Below are 17,021 nucleotides of genomic sequence, written 5' to 3' on the forward strand. Positions count from 1 at the left end.
TGCCGCTGACAAAAGAGCAGCTTTCCCCCAAAAGCAGCGGCCGCACATCACTTTATATTGGAAGGAGCTTACTCCTTTCCACAATCAGGAGCGTCCTCAGACCAGTGTCAGTCCTAGTAATGGGAGCTGAAAAACTGCATCATAAGCAGAATGAATTCCACACACAATTACATCTGGAATATTTTTTCTGTTAATCTTGTAGGTAAAAATCTTAAGGCTACAAGCCTCGGTTCCTCAAGAGACAGTGGTAAGTGCATTATATTCTATAGGCAAGCTTAATAGTTGCAGAAAATAACTTTTCACAATGGTCCTATGCTGACATCTAGTGGCGAGAGGTTTATTATTACAGGTATCTGACTTTCCCCATTGCCACTGCTCTGCTCCGTTCTAGGTGGAAAGTTCACTGAAGATAGCTAGCTATTATAGTCCTAATGTGTTGGTAAGAATTTGTGGTTTGGAAGGTGGATGGCAGCTTCACTCTGATCAGTCGTCCTCCATAGTGACCATGAGGAGGACTAACAACAGGGGGAGCTAGAGAGCAAACCATTCTAGCAGTATTCTGCTTCTGGATTTTACCCGTCAGTGCAGACCAATGTCATTTTAAGCCGCTATGAAACCAGCTACAAAGATCTGCAGATGTCACTGAGACACTCACACGTCATCATTGGCTCTGTGCACACAATGTCCTAGGTTTAATATCAGTAAGTTACAATTTAATGTGGTTCCAGATAGAAAAGCAACAGAGAATACGACCGATACAAATCTACGCCTCTTACTGTGTTAATACAATGGTTATCTGCAGGGAATTTGTTGGTTAATTGCCCAGTGTAACCACAACTGGATCCATCTCTGCAGTGGATAAGCTCCTTCACTTAGGGGGAATGTGAAATGTTAGGGCTGATGCCCCCTAGAAATCCAGCAGTTCTCCTTCATTTCTCTAGCAGAGAGGAATATTACTCAGTGCACTGGCAGAACTACAAGTACAAAGTGTTTCATTGCTTTGGAAATGGCAACCTTTTTTTTTTTCCCCACACCAAAAGTTCATGACTTCTTTTGAGGACCACGCAGATGAAGAATTCTCCACCACTTGTCGAAGCTCTTCAAACAAGGGGCCAAGTTCTTTTTCCAAACTAAGGATTAGACCTAAAAAAAAAAAAAATATATATGAATAAATAGTGAAAATTGAATGCAGAAGTCCATATTTCTATGTATATTCCAGCTGTTGGCAGACTACAAGCTGCTGTAGACAATATGTGTACTCCGATTTCAGGGCAGAAAGTGGGAACCTGAAACTTTCCATCATCCGGCATAAAACTGCATCAAACGGTAGAAATGAGAGGAACCTGTTATGGGAACTGCTCTTTGTCCAACTGCTTAAAGGGGATATTGAGTGAAGACAAGTTCTGTAACTTACTGATCGTGGAGGTCGTGTCGCACTGTTTGGAAGCAGAAGGAACTTTAATCCTCATTACAAAATGAAACTAATATTATGCAGATAGAACTAAAATTTGACTATGTTGAGCCAGTTGTGACATTTGTTAGTGGCTGATAACTGGTCAGTGATGACTAGCCCACTGTGTAATCTTAGTTCAGGTGGACAATATGGTAGACATAGTGCTGGATGCGTCTGAGACTTGTTATTGATGGCATTTGTTGTGCAGTGTAATTACTATTGTAGTGGCTTCCATTCAGAGCACACATGAAGCCAATACATTTTGGCTAAAGGGATTCTCCAAAGACGAGTTATCACTTATTGATTAGTGGGGGCAAATCAAGAAATTTTTATCCCCAACAGGGTACTTTTATCCTCATTAAAGTTCATCAGCAGTGCACATGCCTGATTGCAGGACCATTCGTTCTCTATGGGGCGGCCAGAAAAAGCCGAATGCAGCATTCCACAGCCCACAGGGAATGAGTAGAGCAGCGGTCAACCATCTTTCTAATGGGCATGAAAGTGCCCCCTTTTACCAATCGGTGCAGGTTGCAGTGGTCATACCTCCACCGATCAATCAGTTATCAGCTACCTTGTGCATAGGCGGTTACTTGTTTTCACCAGACAGATTTTAAGCAAATGTTTGATGTGAGAGTCAATTTAGATCCATTGCTTCCATTCAGCTGAATGATGGGCGTGCTATCCTCTGAAGAATAGGACCCCCGTATTATAGTCCAGGAAAGCGGGCACAAGTTGGAAGTGGATCTGCCAGGACTAGTGTTGAGAATTGGAGACCAGAGCACTTTTTTGACGTTAAGTATAAGTTATATATTTTTCTAAACACATCTAAAAATATTTTAAGGACACTTTACTAGTATTTTTTGTTGTTGTTATTGCACTGACTGCACATTTTAAATTATCTTTGTGTAAGGACCACATCACACCATTACTGGATACAGAACATCTACAGTATCATTAAGGGATCAGTAGTTGTATCTCATCAACTCTGACAAGAACCAAGAACCATTTCATGTAAATTGGGACAGGGTAGATTGGATTTTCTCCTCGGCTTCCAGTTGAGAAATTCTTCTTTCACAACAGACATACAGTACAGACCAAAAGTTTGGACACACCTTCTCATATAAAGATTTTTCTGTATTTTCATGACTTTGAAAATTGTACATTCACACTGAAGGCATCAAAACTATGAATTAACACATGTGGAATTATATACTTAACAAAAAAGTGTGAAACAACTGAAAATATGTCTTATATTCTAGGTTCTTCAAAGTAGCCACCTTTTGCTTTGATGACTGCTTTGCACACTCTTGGCATTCTCTTGATGAGCTTCAAGAGGTAGTCACCGGAAATGGTCTTCCAACAATCTTGAAGGAGTTCCCAGAGATGCTTAGCACTTGTTGGCCCTTTTGCCTTCACTCTGCGGTCCAGCTCACCCCAAACCATCTCGATTGGGTTCAGGTCTGGTGACTGTGGAGGCCAGGTCATCTGGCGTTGCACCCCATCACTCTCCCTCTTGGTCAAATAGCCCTTACACAGCCTTGGAGGTGTGTTTGGGGTCATTGTCCTGTTGAAAAATAAACGATGGTCCAACTAAACACAAACCGGATGGAATAGCATGCCGCTGCAAGATGCTGTGGTAGCCATGCTGGTTCAGTATGCCTTCAATTTTGAATAAATCCCCAACAGTGTCACCAGCAAAGCACCCCCACACCATCACACCTCCTCCTCCATGCTTCACGGTGGGAACCAGGCATGTAGAGTCCATCCGTTCACCTTTTCTGCATCACACAAAGACACGGCGGTTGGAACCAAAGATCTCAAATTTGGACTCATCAGACCAAAGCACAGGTTTCCACTGGTCTAATGTCCATTCCTTGTGGTGTTTAGCCCAAACAAGTCTTTTCTGCGTGTTGCCTGTCCTTAGCAGTGGTTTCCTAGCAGCTATTTTACCATGAAGGCCTGCTGCACAAAGTCTCCTCTTAACAGTTGTTGTAGAGATGTGTCTGCTGCTAGAACTCTGTGTGGCATTGACCTGGTCTCTAATCTGAGCTGCTGTTAACCTGCGATTTCTGAGGCTGGTGACTCGGATAAACTTATCCTCAGAAGCAGAGGTGACTCTTGGTCTTCCTTTCCTGGGGCGGTCCTCATGTGAGACAGTTTCTTTGTAGCGCTTGATGGTTTTTGCAACTGCACTTGGGGACACTTTCAAAGTTTGCCCAATTTTTCAGACTGACTGACCTTCATTTCTTAAAGTAATGATGGCCACTCGTTTTTCTTTACTTAGATGCTTTTTTCTTGCCATAATACAAATTCTGAGAGTCTATTCAGTAGGACTATCAGCTGTGTATCCACCTGACTTCTGCACAACACAACTGAAGGTCCCAACCCCATTTATAAGGCAAGAAATCCCACTTATTAAACCTGACAGGGCACACCTGTGAAGTGAAAACCATTTCCGGTGACTACCTCTTGAAGCTCATCAAGAGAATGCCAAGAGTGTGCAAAGCAGTCATCAAAGCAAAAGGTGGCTACTTTGAAGAACCTAGAATATAAGACATATTTTCAGTTGTTTCACACTTTTTTGTATCTATATATATAATCGTCTTATCCCGTCTGTCTGTCTGTCTGTGTGTCTGTCTGTCCAGGAAATCCCGCGTCGCTCATTGGTCCGCCAGAGGCCAATCAGCGCCGCGGGATTTCTGAAAAAAGATGGCGGCCGTTAGCGGCTCATTTGCGGGACGGAGCTCAGCGGCGATGCAGCCGGGAGATGACCGGCACGAGGCGCTCATCTCCCGGTCGGTAGCAGCGGAAGGAACCCGACCGCCGGACACATCTGCGGGACGGAGATGGAGCCGGGAGATGAGCGCCGAGAGGCGCTCATCTCCCGGCCGGTAGCAGGGGAAGGACCGCCGGCGCCGCTGACCTCCATGCGGAAGGAAGGACCGGGGAGCGGCGCTGCGGGTCGGGATACTTCTGCTGCAAGCGCCCGCTATGTCCTGGGTTCTCGCAGCGTAAGTAGCCGCACAGGCAGCGCCGCTCCCCGGTCCTCACCAAGACGATTCGATGATTGGTCACGGTCTTCGGACCCGACCAATCACTGATCTTAGCGCAAAACTTAAACACCGCTGTGCTGATTGGTCGCCGACGCTGCCCGCGACCAATCACCGATTTGGTCGCCAAATTTAAATATCGGCCGCGACCAATCAGCACAGCGGTGTTTAAATGTGGAGCCAAGATCGGTGATTGGTCGCGGCCGATATTTAAATTTGGCGCCCAAATCTGTGATTGGTCGCGTTCAGCGGCCGCGACCAATGAGCACAATAGTGTTTAACTTTGGCGCCAAAATCAGTGATTGGTCGCGGGCCAAGACAGCGACCAATCACCGATTTGTGCGGCAGATTTAAATAGCGGCCGCGACCAATTGGATGTCAGCGGTGCTGCCTGTGCGGGTACTTCCGCTCCGAGAACCCGGGACATGAGCGGGCGCTCGGAGCAGAAGTATCCGGACCCGCAGCGCCGCTCCCCGGTCCTCCCTTCACACCCTAGCCGCTGATGTCCCCACAGTATCTGCATGGTGTTACAAAGGTCCGGACATTTGTGTTAAAAATCGCTGATTGGTCGCTGGCGCTGCCCGTGACCAATCACCGATTTGGGCGCCAAATTTAAATATCGGCCGCGACCAATCACCGATCTTGGCTCCACATTTAAACACCGCTGTGCTGATTGGTCGCGGACGCTATTTAAATGTGGCGCCAAAATCGATGATTGGTCGCGCCCTACGTCGGCGACCAATCAGCACAGCGGTGTTTAAATGTGGAGCCAAGATCGGTGATTGGTCGCGGCCGATATTTAAATTTTGCGACCAAATCGGTGATTGGTCGCGGGCAGCGCCAGCGACCAATCAGCGATTTTTAACACAAATGTCCGGACCTTTGTAACACCATGCAGATACTGTGGGGACATCAGCGGCTAGGGTGTGAAGGGAGGACCGGGGAGCGGCGCTGCGGGTCGGGATACTTCTGCTCCGAGCGCCCGCTCATGTCCCGGGTTCTCGCAGCGGAAGTACCCGCACAGGCAGCGGCGCTCCCCGGTCCTCACTAATACAATTCCGCTCCCCACCAATACGATTCGCTGGTTGGTCGCGTGCGGACAGTGCGACCAATCAGTGATCTTGGCGCTAAAGTTAAACACCGCTCTGCTGATTGGTCGCGGCCGCTGCCCGCGACCAATCACCGATTTAGGCGCCACATTTAAATAGCGGCCGCGACCAATCACCGATCTTGCCGCCACATTTAAACACTGCTGTGCTAATTGGTCGCGGACGCCAGCCGCAACCAATCAGCGACCTTGGCGCCAAATTTAAACAACGCTCTGCTGATTGGCCGCGGATGCCGGACGCGTCCAATCAGCGAGATTGGTGCCAAATTTAAACAACGCTCTGCTGATTGGTCGCGGACTCCAGCCGCGACCAATCAACGAGATTGGCGCCAAATTTAAGCAACGCTCTGCTGATTGATCGCGGTCGCTGGCCGAGATCAATCAGCAGTATTGGTGCAAAATTTAAACACCGCTCTGCTGATTGGTCGCGGTTGTCGGCCGTGACCAGTCAGCAGTATTGGCGCCAAATTTAAACCTCACTCTGCTGATTGGTCGCAACCACTGGCCGAGACCAATCTTCGTTTTTTGTGCCAAATTTAAACAATGCTCTGCTGATTGGTCGCGGTCGCTTGCCGCGACCCATTAGCAGTATTGGGGCCAAATTTAAACCCCGCTCTGCTAATTGGTCGCGATCGCCGGCCGCGACCCATCAGCATTATTGGTGCCAAATTTAAACCCCGCTCTGCTGATTGGTCGCGGCCGCCAGCCGCGAACAATCAGCGAGATTGGCGACAATTTTAAACACCGCTCTGCTGATTGGTTGAGGCCGCCGGCCGCGACCAATCAGCGATTTTGGCGCCAAATTTAAACACCGCTCTGCTGATTGGTCGCGGATGCCGGACGCGTCCAATCAGCAAGATTGGCGCCAAATTTAAACAACGCTCTGCTGATTGATCGCGGTCGCGACTAATCAGCGATTTTGGTGCCAAATTTAAACACGCTATCCAGTCCTCACTAACACGGTTCGCCGATTGGTCGCGACCGCCGCCCGCGACCAATCAGCGATTTTGGCCCAAAATTTAAACACCGCTTTGCTGATTGGTTGCGGCCGCCAGCCGCGACCAATCAGCGAGATTGGTGCCAAATTTAAACACCGCTCTGCTGATTGGTCGCGGCCGCCATCCGCGACCAATCAGCGATTTTGGCGCCAAATTTAAACAACGCTCTGCTGATTGGTCGCGGTCGCGACCAATCAGCAGTATTGGCGCCAAATTTAAAAACCGCTCTGCTGATTGGTCGCGACTAATCAGCGATTTTGGTGCCAAATTTAAACACGCTCTCCAGTTCTCACTAACACGGTTCGCTGATTGGTCGCGGCCGCCGCCCGCGACCAATCTCCGATATTGCCGCCAAATTTAAACACCGCTTTGCTGATTGGTCGCGGTTGCCAAACGCGACCAATCAGCGATTTTGGCGCCAAATTTAAACACCGCTCTGCTAATTGCGCCCGGTCGGCCACATACATATTCTAGAATACCCGATGCGTTAGAATCGGGCCACCATCTAGTAAGTATATAATTCCACATGTGTTAATTCATAGTTTTGATGCCTTCAGTGTGAATGTACAATTTTCAAAGTCATGAAAATACAGAAAAATCATTAAATGAGAAGGTGTGTCCAAACTTTTGGTCTGTACTGTACACTGCACCTTTTATCGGGCTAGACATGTAAATACAATGTAAATAATACAGAAGAACGCCTACCTGTATTGGCATTGCTGCTAGCTATGAAGCTCACAACCAACGGCAATCTGTTAAACTGGACAACCTGAAACACAAATCAATGACTTACAGACAATAGAAATGAAGTGATACTTATAACCTCCATATTTCCATGCTGCTTAAAGGCGTTTTCTATTGTGTAAATGATGCTTTACTGTACAATGAACATGGAAAACACTTCCAATGGATCCCTATGAACCGTAATGTGAGGTATGCATGGAGAAAGTGACTTGTGGACCACAAAGAAAACACAGTGAGATCCGGTTAATATCAGTGCAATGAGGACTGAAACAGCAATTCTAAAAGGAGGATGGGCCTATTAATATGTCTATTAACACCGGCACTTTACACACAATCCTCATAACAAATGGAATTAAAACAAAGTGTTTCATCAGGGTTTAGCTTGTTCTTGGACCCCACGCTTTACTCCCCCTCCCCAGGTGCAGGGCTGAGTCTCCACCATAGCTCTCGGTAACGGAGATGGGCTGCAGCGCTGACGTCATGTCGACAGCACACCAGCAAATCAGAGAGCTCAGTGGCTTGGCGGTGTAGACAAAACACCCCACTCAAAACACCTGAGCTCACTGACTGGCTGCCAAGCTGCTGATGTGACATCGGCCCCACAGGTAATACTGGACACATGGAGCAGCCGGAGAGGCTCAGCACCGGACCGGAAGAGGGTGGCTTACACCAGACAATTTTACAATCGTTTTATAACAAACTGCACCCAGGGATCACGATTTTCTGATTTGGGACAATCTCTTTGAGAACTTTGGAAAATATTTACAATCTACATATCTAAAGCCAACTGTATAGCAGGTCAGACAGACCTGCCCGAAAATACCTGCCCCCAAAAAACTCTAAACCAGAAGATGATACCACTTGAATCTGGTTGGGATGAGCATGTCCATCACCACGACCGATCGTGATAATCACACCTGATGCTCACAAAGCCGTCCTGGGTCTACAGCCTTACCTACCTGATACGTGGTGTAGTAACATATGATGCTTTTGTTTTCGGAGAGTCCCAGCTTGCTTCCCTGGTCAGTGGCCAGTGCAAATGTGGATAGGAAACATGGCCTCAGAGCATGTTCAGGGGAATTCTCATTTGCAACTGATAAAGAAAACAGCAATAAATGTTTGAATGTGAACATTTCTATAATCCAGTCTCCTACTTTTGGTTGATGAGGTACAAGCAGCCCAAAATGGCTGTACACAAATAGAGGGTCCTGGTTTGGCTTTATAGCCCAAGTCATGTGGCATGGCTCTTTACAACTCTGTAGCAAATGCATGTACCTGTATGTTCGTACTGGGGTCTGCATGTGTGGAGGGGGCTCAGCTTGCGCCATATACCGGCTGCTATACAGCCACCATCAGTCTTCAGCAGCAGCGCTTGTTCCAGTCGCTGATGTTTAACTACCTAGGCGCTGCTGTCAATCACTGGCAGTGGCAGTTAAATAGAGCAATCATAGTTTTGCAGTATATAGAAAAAGCAAAGGATCACAGGTTTTCAAGTCCTCTAAGCGGACTAAAAAATAAAGTAAACTAATTGTATTAAGATTCATATCACCCTCTTTTTCCTTTTAAAAATAATGAAAGTGGTTTCCAACTTCAGATTTTGATGCAGTTTTTGAAGCCAAAACCAAGAGTGGATTAAAAAAAGAGACATCTACCATTTATTATTCATTTCTGGCTTTAGCTACAAAAACCGCTTAAAAAAAAAAAAAAAATCTCAACATGGAAACAAACCCATCCACTACTTTTACATTGATGCCCCATGCGTAGGATAGAGCATCAATGTCTGATCAACTGGGGTCCCACAACCAGCACCCCTGATGATCAGCTGTAATCGGTGCTGCCGGACGGAAGTGCTTACTTGCAGATCTTGGCCGCCTAGTTGTAGTGGCCGCCGTGGAGTACTACACATCCGCCTCTTATTAAATTGAACTGAATAGGAGGCGAATGTGAAGTACCCTGTGGTGGCCACTACAACTTGATGGCCAAGCTCCGCAAGTAAGCACTTACAGCCAGCGGCACCGATAACAGCGGATCGGCGGGAGTGCCGGGTGTGGGACCCCAACCGACCAGACATTGATGTCCTATCCTATGGATAGGGCATCAATGTACAAGTAGTGGACAACTTCTTTAATCTCAATTATCATTATGGCTGAAATTATTAGATTGAGTTCCAATATTGGCAGGAACAAATCTGCTGGTCAGATAGTAGCTTGTGGGCTCACCAGTGGTTCATCATATCCGCATCATTAATTTGGAAGTTTGAGATAAGAGTTGAGGTGTGTAACCTAGCTGTAAGAGTGGGTATAAGGGCAGAGAACCACATTACAGCAGAACTGCATGCCGAGACATGCATGTCCATTCTAGTTCCTTACCTTTAATTACAGGTACCCCATCTCTGTCTGACACTACAATGGCATGAAGTCCTTCAACACTAATAAAACAACAATCAAAAGGTTATGTTAGTAATAGACATAATTTACTACACACCTCACATCAGAATGACCATTGTTAACGAGCCAACGCATGGGCATTGGTATCAGAAATAAAGGCCCCAGAGACCAGGCTGTATCGTCAGAGAGAGGAGGGCAGGAGTTTTGTTATTCAGACCTTGGGAGTTGAGGTCTTAAATTAGTAAATATAATTACATAATAGCAATCATTAATCATACGAAAAACTATGGAAAGAAAGTACCTTGGAAGTTTTTTGTAAAGGAACCTTCTCAAGTCCTTGGAAAAGAAAAGAAAAAGCAGATGAGTATGGGTACCCATATCTAACCAAGAACAGGATGGCGGGCTTCAGAATGTTAGCCAATGCAAAGTGGAACTCCTGTACTCCTGACAGGCAGAGGCCCGGGAGGTAACACCATCACCTATCCAGCTATTATGGCATATCCTGTGCATATACCATGAATGCTGGAGATTAAAAAACCCTTTGATACGAGAGATCAACCCTAAGCTTTCATAATATTGGATGTTAAGATAAAAAAAATGTAGTAGATAAACCACTTCCCGTCAAAGCACTTCCTAATGGAACATGCCCATTGACATTAGGACTTGCATCTTCATCCTGGAATCATGATCCCAGGGCTCCATCCAACAGTGCTCACTACCCACATCAAGCAGGGACCCAGCAGTGAAAGGGTGCACTGTCAGCACTCTGCCGCTGCTCCGTTAACTCCTTACATGCCATGGTCACTGGAGATATTAGATCCGACTGGAGACCCCATCTAATAGGCGGCCTGCCAATATAACACACACAGGCTGGACATTGAACTGCACTAATGGATTATTTATGCAACTAACGCATTGCGTGTTCCCGTTGTGAAACTAATCATTTACAAAAATGTTGAAAAACAGGTTTTGTTTTCCCAATAATTTTTTTTTATCAACTAAAAAACAAATTCCAACAAAAAAAACACACACATTTGTCATTTTATCACAAAAATAAGGATGACCAAAAAGACTTACATATCCCAAAATAGTACCAATAAAACACGTTATGATCCTAAGAATATGAAAACAATAAAACAGAAAAAAAAGATTTGTTTTTACAGAGGGGTGTACTCATTTGTGGTATCCCGATCCATCAGCCAAGTCAGTAGTCTCTGGCCTCTGGATAGGAGGCTCGCAAATCTCTTACTTTGGAGGGGTCCCTAACGTGGCTTTTGATTAGTCTGGCTGGTGCAACGTCATTAATGTGTCATCAGTAGTGTTGAGCATCCGATGCTGAAATATCGGGTATCGGCCGATACTTTTGCAATATCGTACACCGGAATCGGAAGTTCCCATAATGCAATGAGCCAGTTTCATTTTATTCAGCCAATGAGGATCCTAAGAAGTGTGGGCACATCCTGTTAGGCATGTAGGCATGTTAACTAATGGCATAGCTGTGATTGGCTGCTGAAATGATGTGATGATGCACTATAAAAGCCGCCGCCGCCATTTTGAGCTCACTCTGCTGTGAATTCAGTTAGGGATAGGACGCTGTTGTTCTGAGGGACAGTTTTAGCTACCTATTTGCTCTATTCTGCTTTACCCAAGCTACTTTATAAATCGCTGTGCCTTGCAGCGCTAGTGCACAGTTCTCTGTGCTGTTCACCGCTTTCTGCAAGGTCTCTGTGTGTGAGTGCAGCTCACGCTGTAGTGTGTGCTTCAGCCACGTCTGGTTGTAGTGCTCTTAGCGTGCGTCACTGCCTCATACATTGTCCTTTTTTGCTAATTGATCATTTTTCCTAATTTCTCCTATTAGTGTGGTGGTTCCATCCGTATTCAGCTAAACTGGTTCCAAACACACTATATAGGAGTAGATAGAGGAGCCTTTCTGCAGCATTGTGCCCTGCAGCCCCAGCCAGATTAGTATTAGCCTATTTTTTGTAGCCTCATCTATTGCATTGTAGGTTACCTTCCTGCATTGTAATAGCTACAAAAAGTTTGTGATACTATCGGTATTACATCTTTGGGCACATCCAGTGTCTTTTTGTGACAAAAAGATCTAAATAAAGTTCACCAAACACTCCACTTTACAGTTATGTAGGCCACATTAGCTCATATTAAAGTCTACACTTTATAAAATTAGTGTTTCTTATACCTGTTAGCAGCTGTTCAGGAATAAGCACACTAAGCCCTTAGTACTTTTCTGCCTATCTTTATCAGTCTACGAAGATGAAGAAGGCAGGGAGTAAGGCATGTGGTCGTGGACGTGCAGTTTCTGCAGGGAGAGGACGTGAGGATTCTGTGCCTGCAGGGAGAGGATGTGGGGATTCTGCGCCTGCTGCGGGCACCAGTGACTCAGCATCCCCCAGTTTTACCAGGGAACAGTCCTTTATGCGCAGCTTTGTAGGAGCTAGCCGTACCCCACTGCTGCGGGAGGACCAAATTGAAGCCGTTGTTGGATGGATGGCAGCGAACGCATCGACTTCAATTAGTTCCAGATCCTCTCAGGTCCTGAGCACTGAAGAGCACCCATCTGTCTCTTCACCACCTGCCAAATTGCCCAGGCAGTCAGAGAGCCCTGGACAGGAGCCATCTCTACTTCTGTTCTCTGAATCTCTTTGCTTGGAAAGAGGGGGCCAGGCAAGCAGAATTCTAGAATTTGAAGAAGAGGTAGTATGCAGTGATGCGCAACCGTTTTGTCTCTCTGAATCTGAAGAGGCGGGTGGGCCAGTGCCTATGGTCAGCAGCACACCTCAGTACGCATCTGATGATGAGACTCAGGTGCCACTTTCTGGTGCGTACTGTGCTGTCGAGACTACCCAGGAGAAGCAGTTGTTTGAAGAGGGTGGTGTAGATGATGAGGTCCTTGACCCATCATGGCGTGAGGGACAGGAAGGTGGTGGGAGCAGCTCTGAGGAAGAGATTCCCCGAATGGCCCAAAAAGGAGGGAGAGGGAGGGGGCAGACTTGGTTGCCTGTAGCCTCCACTTCGGCACCCATTAGGAGCATGGCTCTTCCAAAATCCAAAGCGGGCGCTCCCAAGACTTGCAGTGCCTGGTCCTTTTTTGACACAGTTGCAGATGACATTTGCTTTGTCAAATGCAAGCTGTGTAATCAGAAGGTGAAAAGAGGGAAAAGTGTCAGCAACCTCAATACCACAAATATGTGGAAACATGTGCGGACCAAGCACGTGGTGGAGATACAAAAACACACTGAAGACCTAGGCCAACCTACAGCGCCACCTACCACCTCTTCAGCTCGTGTTGTAGCCTCTTCCTCCAGCTCACACACAGCTGGTTCGGCTTCCTCACAGGATCGCCATGGAAGAATCTCTGGCACTGTTGTACAGAGACACAGTGTAATTCCACCCACAGCACCACTTTCCCTGTCATCCTCACACTCCCAGGCCAGTCTACAGCCATTGTTAGCACAGGCATGGGAGAAAAGGCGCCCATGCTCGGCAAACCACCCCCGAGCACAGGCACTGAATGCTGGCATTGCTAAACTACTGGCCCTTGAAATGCTATCATTCAGGCTGGTGGAGACTGACACCTTCCATAACTTTATGGTATTGGCAGTCCCACAATACAACGTGCCCAGCCGCTTTTATTTCAGCAGGCAAGCCGTCCCTGCCCTGCAACAGCATGTGGAGGGAAAAATTAAACGTGCGCTACAAAACGCCGTCAGTAGCAAGGTCCACCTGACCACCGATGCGTGGACCAGTAAGCATGGACAGGGACGTTACCTTTCCCTCACTGCCCATTGGGTAAATGTTGTGGAGCCGGGTACAGATCTTGAGAGTGGCGCTGTACGTGTTCTGCCAGCTCCAAGGATTGCAGGAATCCAGTCTGTACACATTGACTCCTCCTCATACTCCAGTTCCTCTGAATCAGCGCTGCTGGAGTCGTCACGGTCTACCTCCACATTGACCCGTGAACGGTTACCTGTTATGATGACCGATATGAGCACAGCCGTGGCCAAACGTCAATAGGCCGTATTAAAATTAATTTCTTTGGGGAATCGAAGCCACACAGCGCAGGAGCTCTGGAATGCCATCAAGCAGCAGAGCGACGTGTGGTTTGTGCCAGCGAATCTCCAGCCAGGCATGGTAGTGTGTGAAAATGGCCGAAATCTGGTGGCAGCTCTGGGCCTAGGCAAGCTCACTCACATCCCATGTCTGGCACATGTGCTCAACTTGGTCGTGCAGAGTTTTTTGAGGGACTATCCGGATCTTGATGCACTGCTTCACAAGGTCCGCATAGAGTGCGCTCACTTGCGGTGTTCCAGCAATGCAAGATCGCGCATTGCAACTCTGCAGCGCCGATTATGTCTTCCGGAACATCGCATCATATGTGACCTACCCACGAGGTGGAATTCAACGTTACATATGTTGGAGAGGTTGTGTGAGCAGCAGGCAGCAGTAATGGAGTACCAGCAGCAGCAGGCGCAAACAAGTCGCAGTGCACGCCGTTCACACTTCACCACCAATGAGTGGGCCTCTATGAAGGACATTTGCCACGTTTTTCGTGCCTTCGACTATTCCACGCGGATGGCGAGTGCAGATGATGCACTAGTCAGCATGACTATCCCCCTTATCAGCCAGCTTGAAAAAACACTGCAAGCACTAAGGGACGAGGTTTTGGAAGAGGTGGAGGATGAGGAGTCACAAATGCCATCTGCTTCTCTACAGTCTGCGCAACGTGGTTCCTCACAAAGGCCTAGGCAGGGGACACTTTGTGAGGAGGATGAGGAGGAGTCAATGGAGGAGGAAGACATCTGTCCAGAGGAGGGAGGTACACAATGCTCTAGTAGTTAGTATCTAGAGCGAGGGTGGGGTGATGCAGAGCAGGCAGAGATCACGCCTCAAGCAGGGGACAGCGTTTCTTGGCCAGTTGGCAGTCTGCAGCACATGGTTGATTTCATGCTGCAGTGCCTGAGAAACGACCGCCGCATCGCCCACATTCTCAACACGGCTGATTATTGTGTGTCCACCCTCCTAGATCCTCGCTACCGGGACAACTTACAAAGCCTCATAACACCGTTGAACCGGGAGCGTAAAATGCGGGAGTACTAAGACGCACTGGTGCATTCCATCATGTTCTCCATTCCAACCGAGAGCAGTGCTGCTAGTGCTTTACAAAGCAGCTCAGTGCGTCGAGGCAGTGGATGAAGCTCTGCACAAAGAGAGAGCAGAAGCAGCGCCTCAACACAAGGCAAGACCAGTATGGCCCAAATGTGGCAAAGTTTTGTGTCCCCGCCGCCACAAATGTCTACACCATCACAGACGGCTCCAGTCAGCAGGAGGCAACGTTTCCGTCAGATGGTGACAGACTACATGTCTTGCCCTCTCAGTGTACTCCCAGACGGCTCTTCCCCCTTCAAGTTTTGGGTCTGTAAGCTGGATACATAGCTAGAGCTTAGCCAGTATGCATTGGAGGTGCTAGCTTGCCCTGCTGCTAGTGTATTATCGGAACACGTCTTTAGTGCCTCAGGTGGTGTACTAATGACTCGCCCCCTGGGTCGTGGGGCACTCGGATCCGGGCAATAGGGAAACGATGGGGGTAGTGGTGGCACCACGGTTCCGTGGCTCAGGGTGGTCAGACCGGTGGTTGTCTGCTATGCGCTGTTGGTATGTCCGACTACGCCACCCTTGGATTGCGGTCAGTGCGAACCGCCGCTGCCAGGCAGACCGCTGGGGCTGATGATGTATGCAGCTGGGGTAGTGTGACTCCCCACTGGAAGAGTGCAGCCCCAGGGCAGTATAATGGAGGATGGGGGTGATGGTGTAGGGCGTCCCAGTACCGTTAGTGCTGGAGGAGCAAGGAGCACACAGACAACAGGTTGCAGTCCAGGGTCTTTACTAGAACAGGTGAATTTACCCACAAACAGTCCCGGCTAAGAGGGGACCTGGATGTCTGAGAGCAAATGGGAAGTTGGCCCTGGTCAGGGTGAGGGTGTAGGCCTACCGTGCTCTCTGCGCTCCTTCTGGCTATCTCTTCCTTATAGGGTAACAGCCCACGTTCCCGAGCTCACCGTGTCCTCTCGCCCGTATGGTTTGCAACGTGGGTCCCTTTCTACTCTCGGCCTGGTACGGCTTTGCTGGTCCCTTCTGCTGTGGCGGAGCCTCCGGGCTTCTTAGGCCAAGGAACATACAGTCCCCCGCGGACTGGTTATCTGCTGCAGGACGTGGAATCCTCACAGCCTCAGACACCAAAGTCTGGTAAATTTGGTTCTTTGTCTGCCAGGTCAGGCGTACTTCACCTCTTGTCCCTGGCTTGTGGCTCTCCTACTGCCACATGTCCTCTTAGGGTGCAACACAACTGTTTCTCTCTGCTCTGGGACCCCTCTCAGTCCTGAGACAGGTCGTCCAGTTCTCCCTAACCCTGCCCCCAGTTCCAGCTTTTATAGGGGCAGCCTGCTCCCCCTACTGGCCTGAGACAGGAGGTATTGCATGCTAATGTTCCCCTGACTAGAGAACCTCCCCCTTGCTCTCAGACACAGCTTTAATATATTTGTGGCATCCAGGCCAGGGTGACACATTCCCCCGTAGTAGAATTTAGTACTCCGGGACTAAACAGTAAACAAAGATAATATACATGACTATAAAACATTAGTAGACAAACGACGCACAGGTTGACTTCTTAAGGTCACAGTGTGGTCTGTGACCGGGTGTCCATATCACCAACACAACGGGGAGCCTTAACCAGGTGGGGGTCTGTCCTAGCCACAAGTCCTTTACAGTCTTAGTTCATTCCTTGGTCAGGCTCCGTACGCAGTCCATACAAAGTCCCGGTTATTAAAAGTCCATGACCTTTGAGTCCGTACGGTAACTGCAAGAAACTGAAATACACTATTAATAATCATGCAGGTAACTTGGCAAACATTTCAACATTTGGCAACAGGGTTATTTACAGTTCTAGTGCATCCTATATTCTCCAGCGAGCGGGTATCTGCCCCTTTGTGCTCCTGGTTGACCTCCTTAACCCACTGTCTGGTGGTGGACCGACCTGGCTTTCCCCACTAGCGTTAGGGGTACAGCTACCAGCTGGGTGTACAGGTAGGGCAGGCAGCTGTCTGCGGGTCCTTTGGCTCACCGCAGGCATGGCATGCTCACTGTCAGCAGAGGGTTGACTCTCCTGGGCTGCTGGTACAGGCTCTTCTGCCTCTGGAACTGCTTGCTCCTCTTCACCTTCCAGCTCTGGTGTAGGTTGTTGCTGAGCCGGTTGCAGGAAATGCAGGA

General features: G+C 48.1%; 1 protein-coding gene across 1 annotated transcript; it reads right to left on the reverse strand.

The window, feature by feature from the left end:
- Nucleotides 1-239: 239 nt before the first annotated feature.
- LOC141215007 (ragulator complex protein LAMTOR3-like) lies at nt 240-10,524 on the reverse strand. The gene is made up of 5 exons (XM_073665490.1): nt 10,042-10,524; nt 9,723-9,781; nt 8,313-8,446; nt 7,315-7,378; nt 240-1,143 (listed from the first exon to the last, which is right to left on the reverse strand). Exons 1-5 carry the CDS (start codon nt 10,116-10,118, stop codon nt 938-940), a joined length of 540 nt encoding a protein of 179 aa, XP_073521591.1. The 5' UTR covers nt 10,119-10,524; the 3' UTR covers nt 240-937.
- Between the last annotated feature and the right edge of the window lie 6,497 nt (nt 10,525-17,021).

The sequence above is a fragment of the Phyllobates terribilis genome, unplaced genomic scaffold (genome assembly GCF_046119375.1).
Source record: "Phyllobates terribilis strain yellow unplaced genomic scaffold, ASM4611937v1 Scaffold_230__1_contigs__length_3167835, whole genome shotgun sequence".
Classification (NCBI taxonomy): Eukaryota; Metazoa; Chordata; class Amphibia; order Anura; family Dendrobatidae; genus Phyllobates; species Phyllobates terribilis.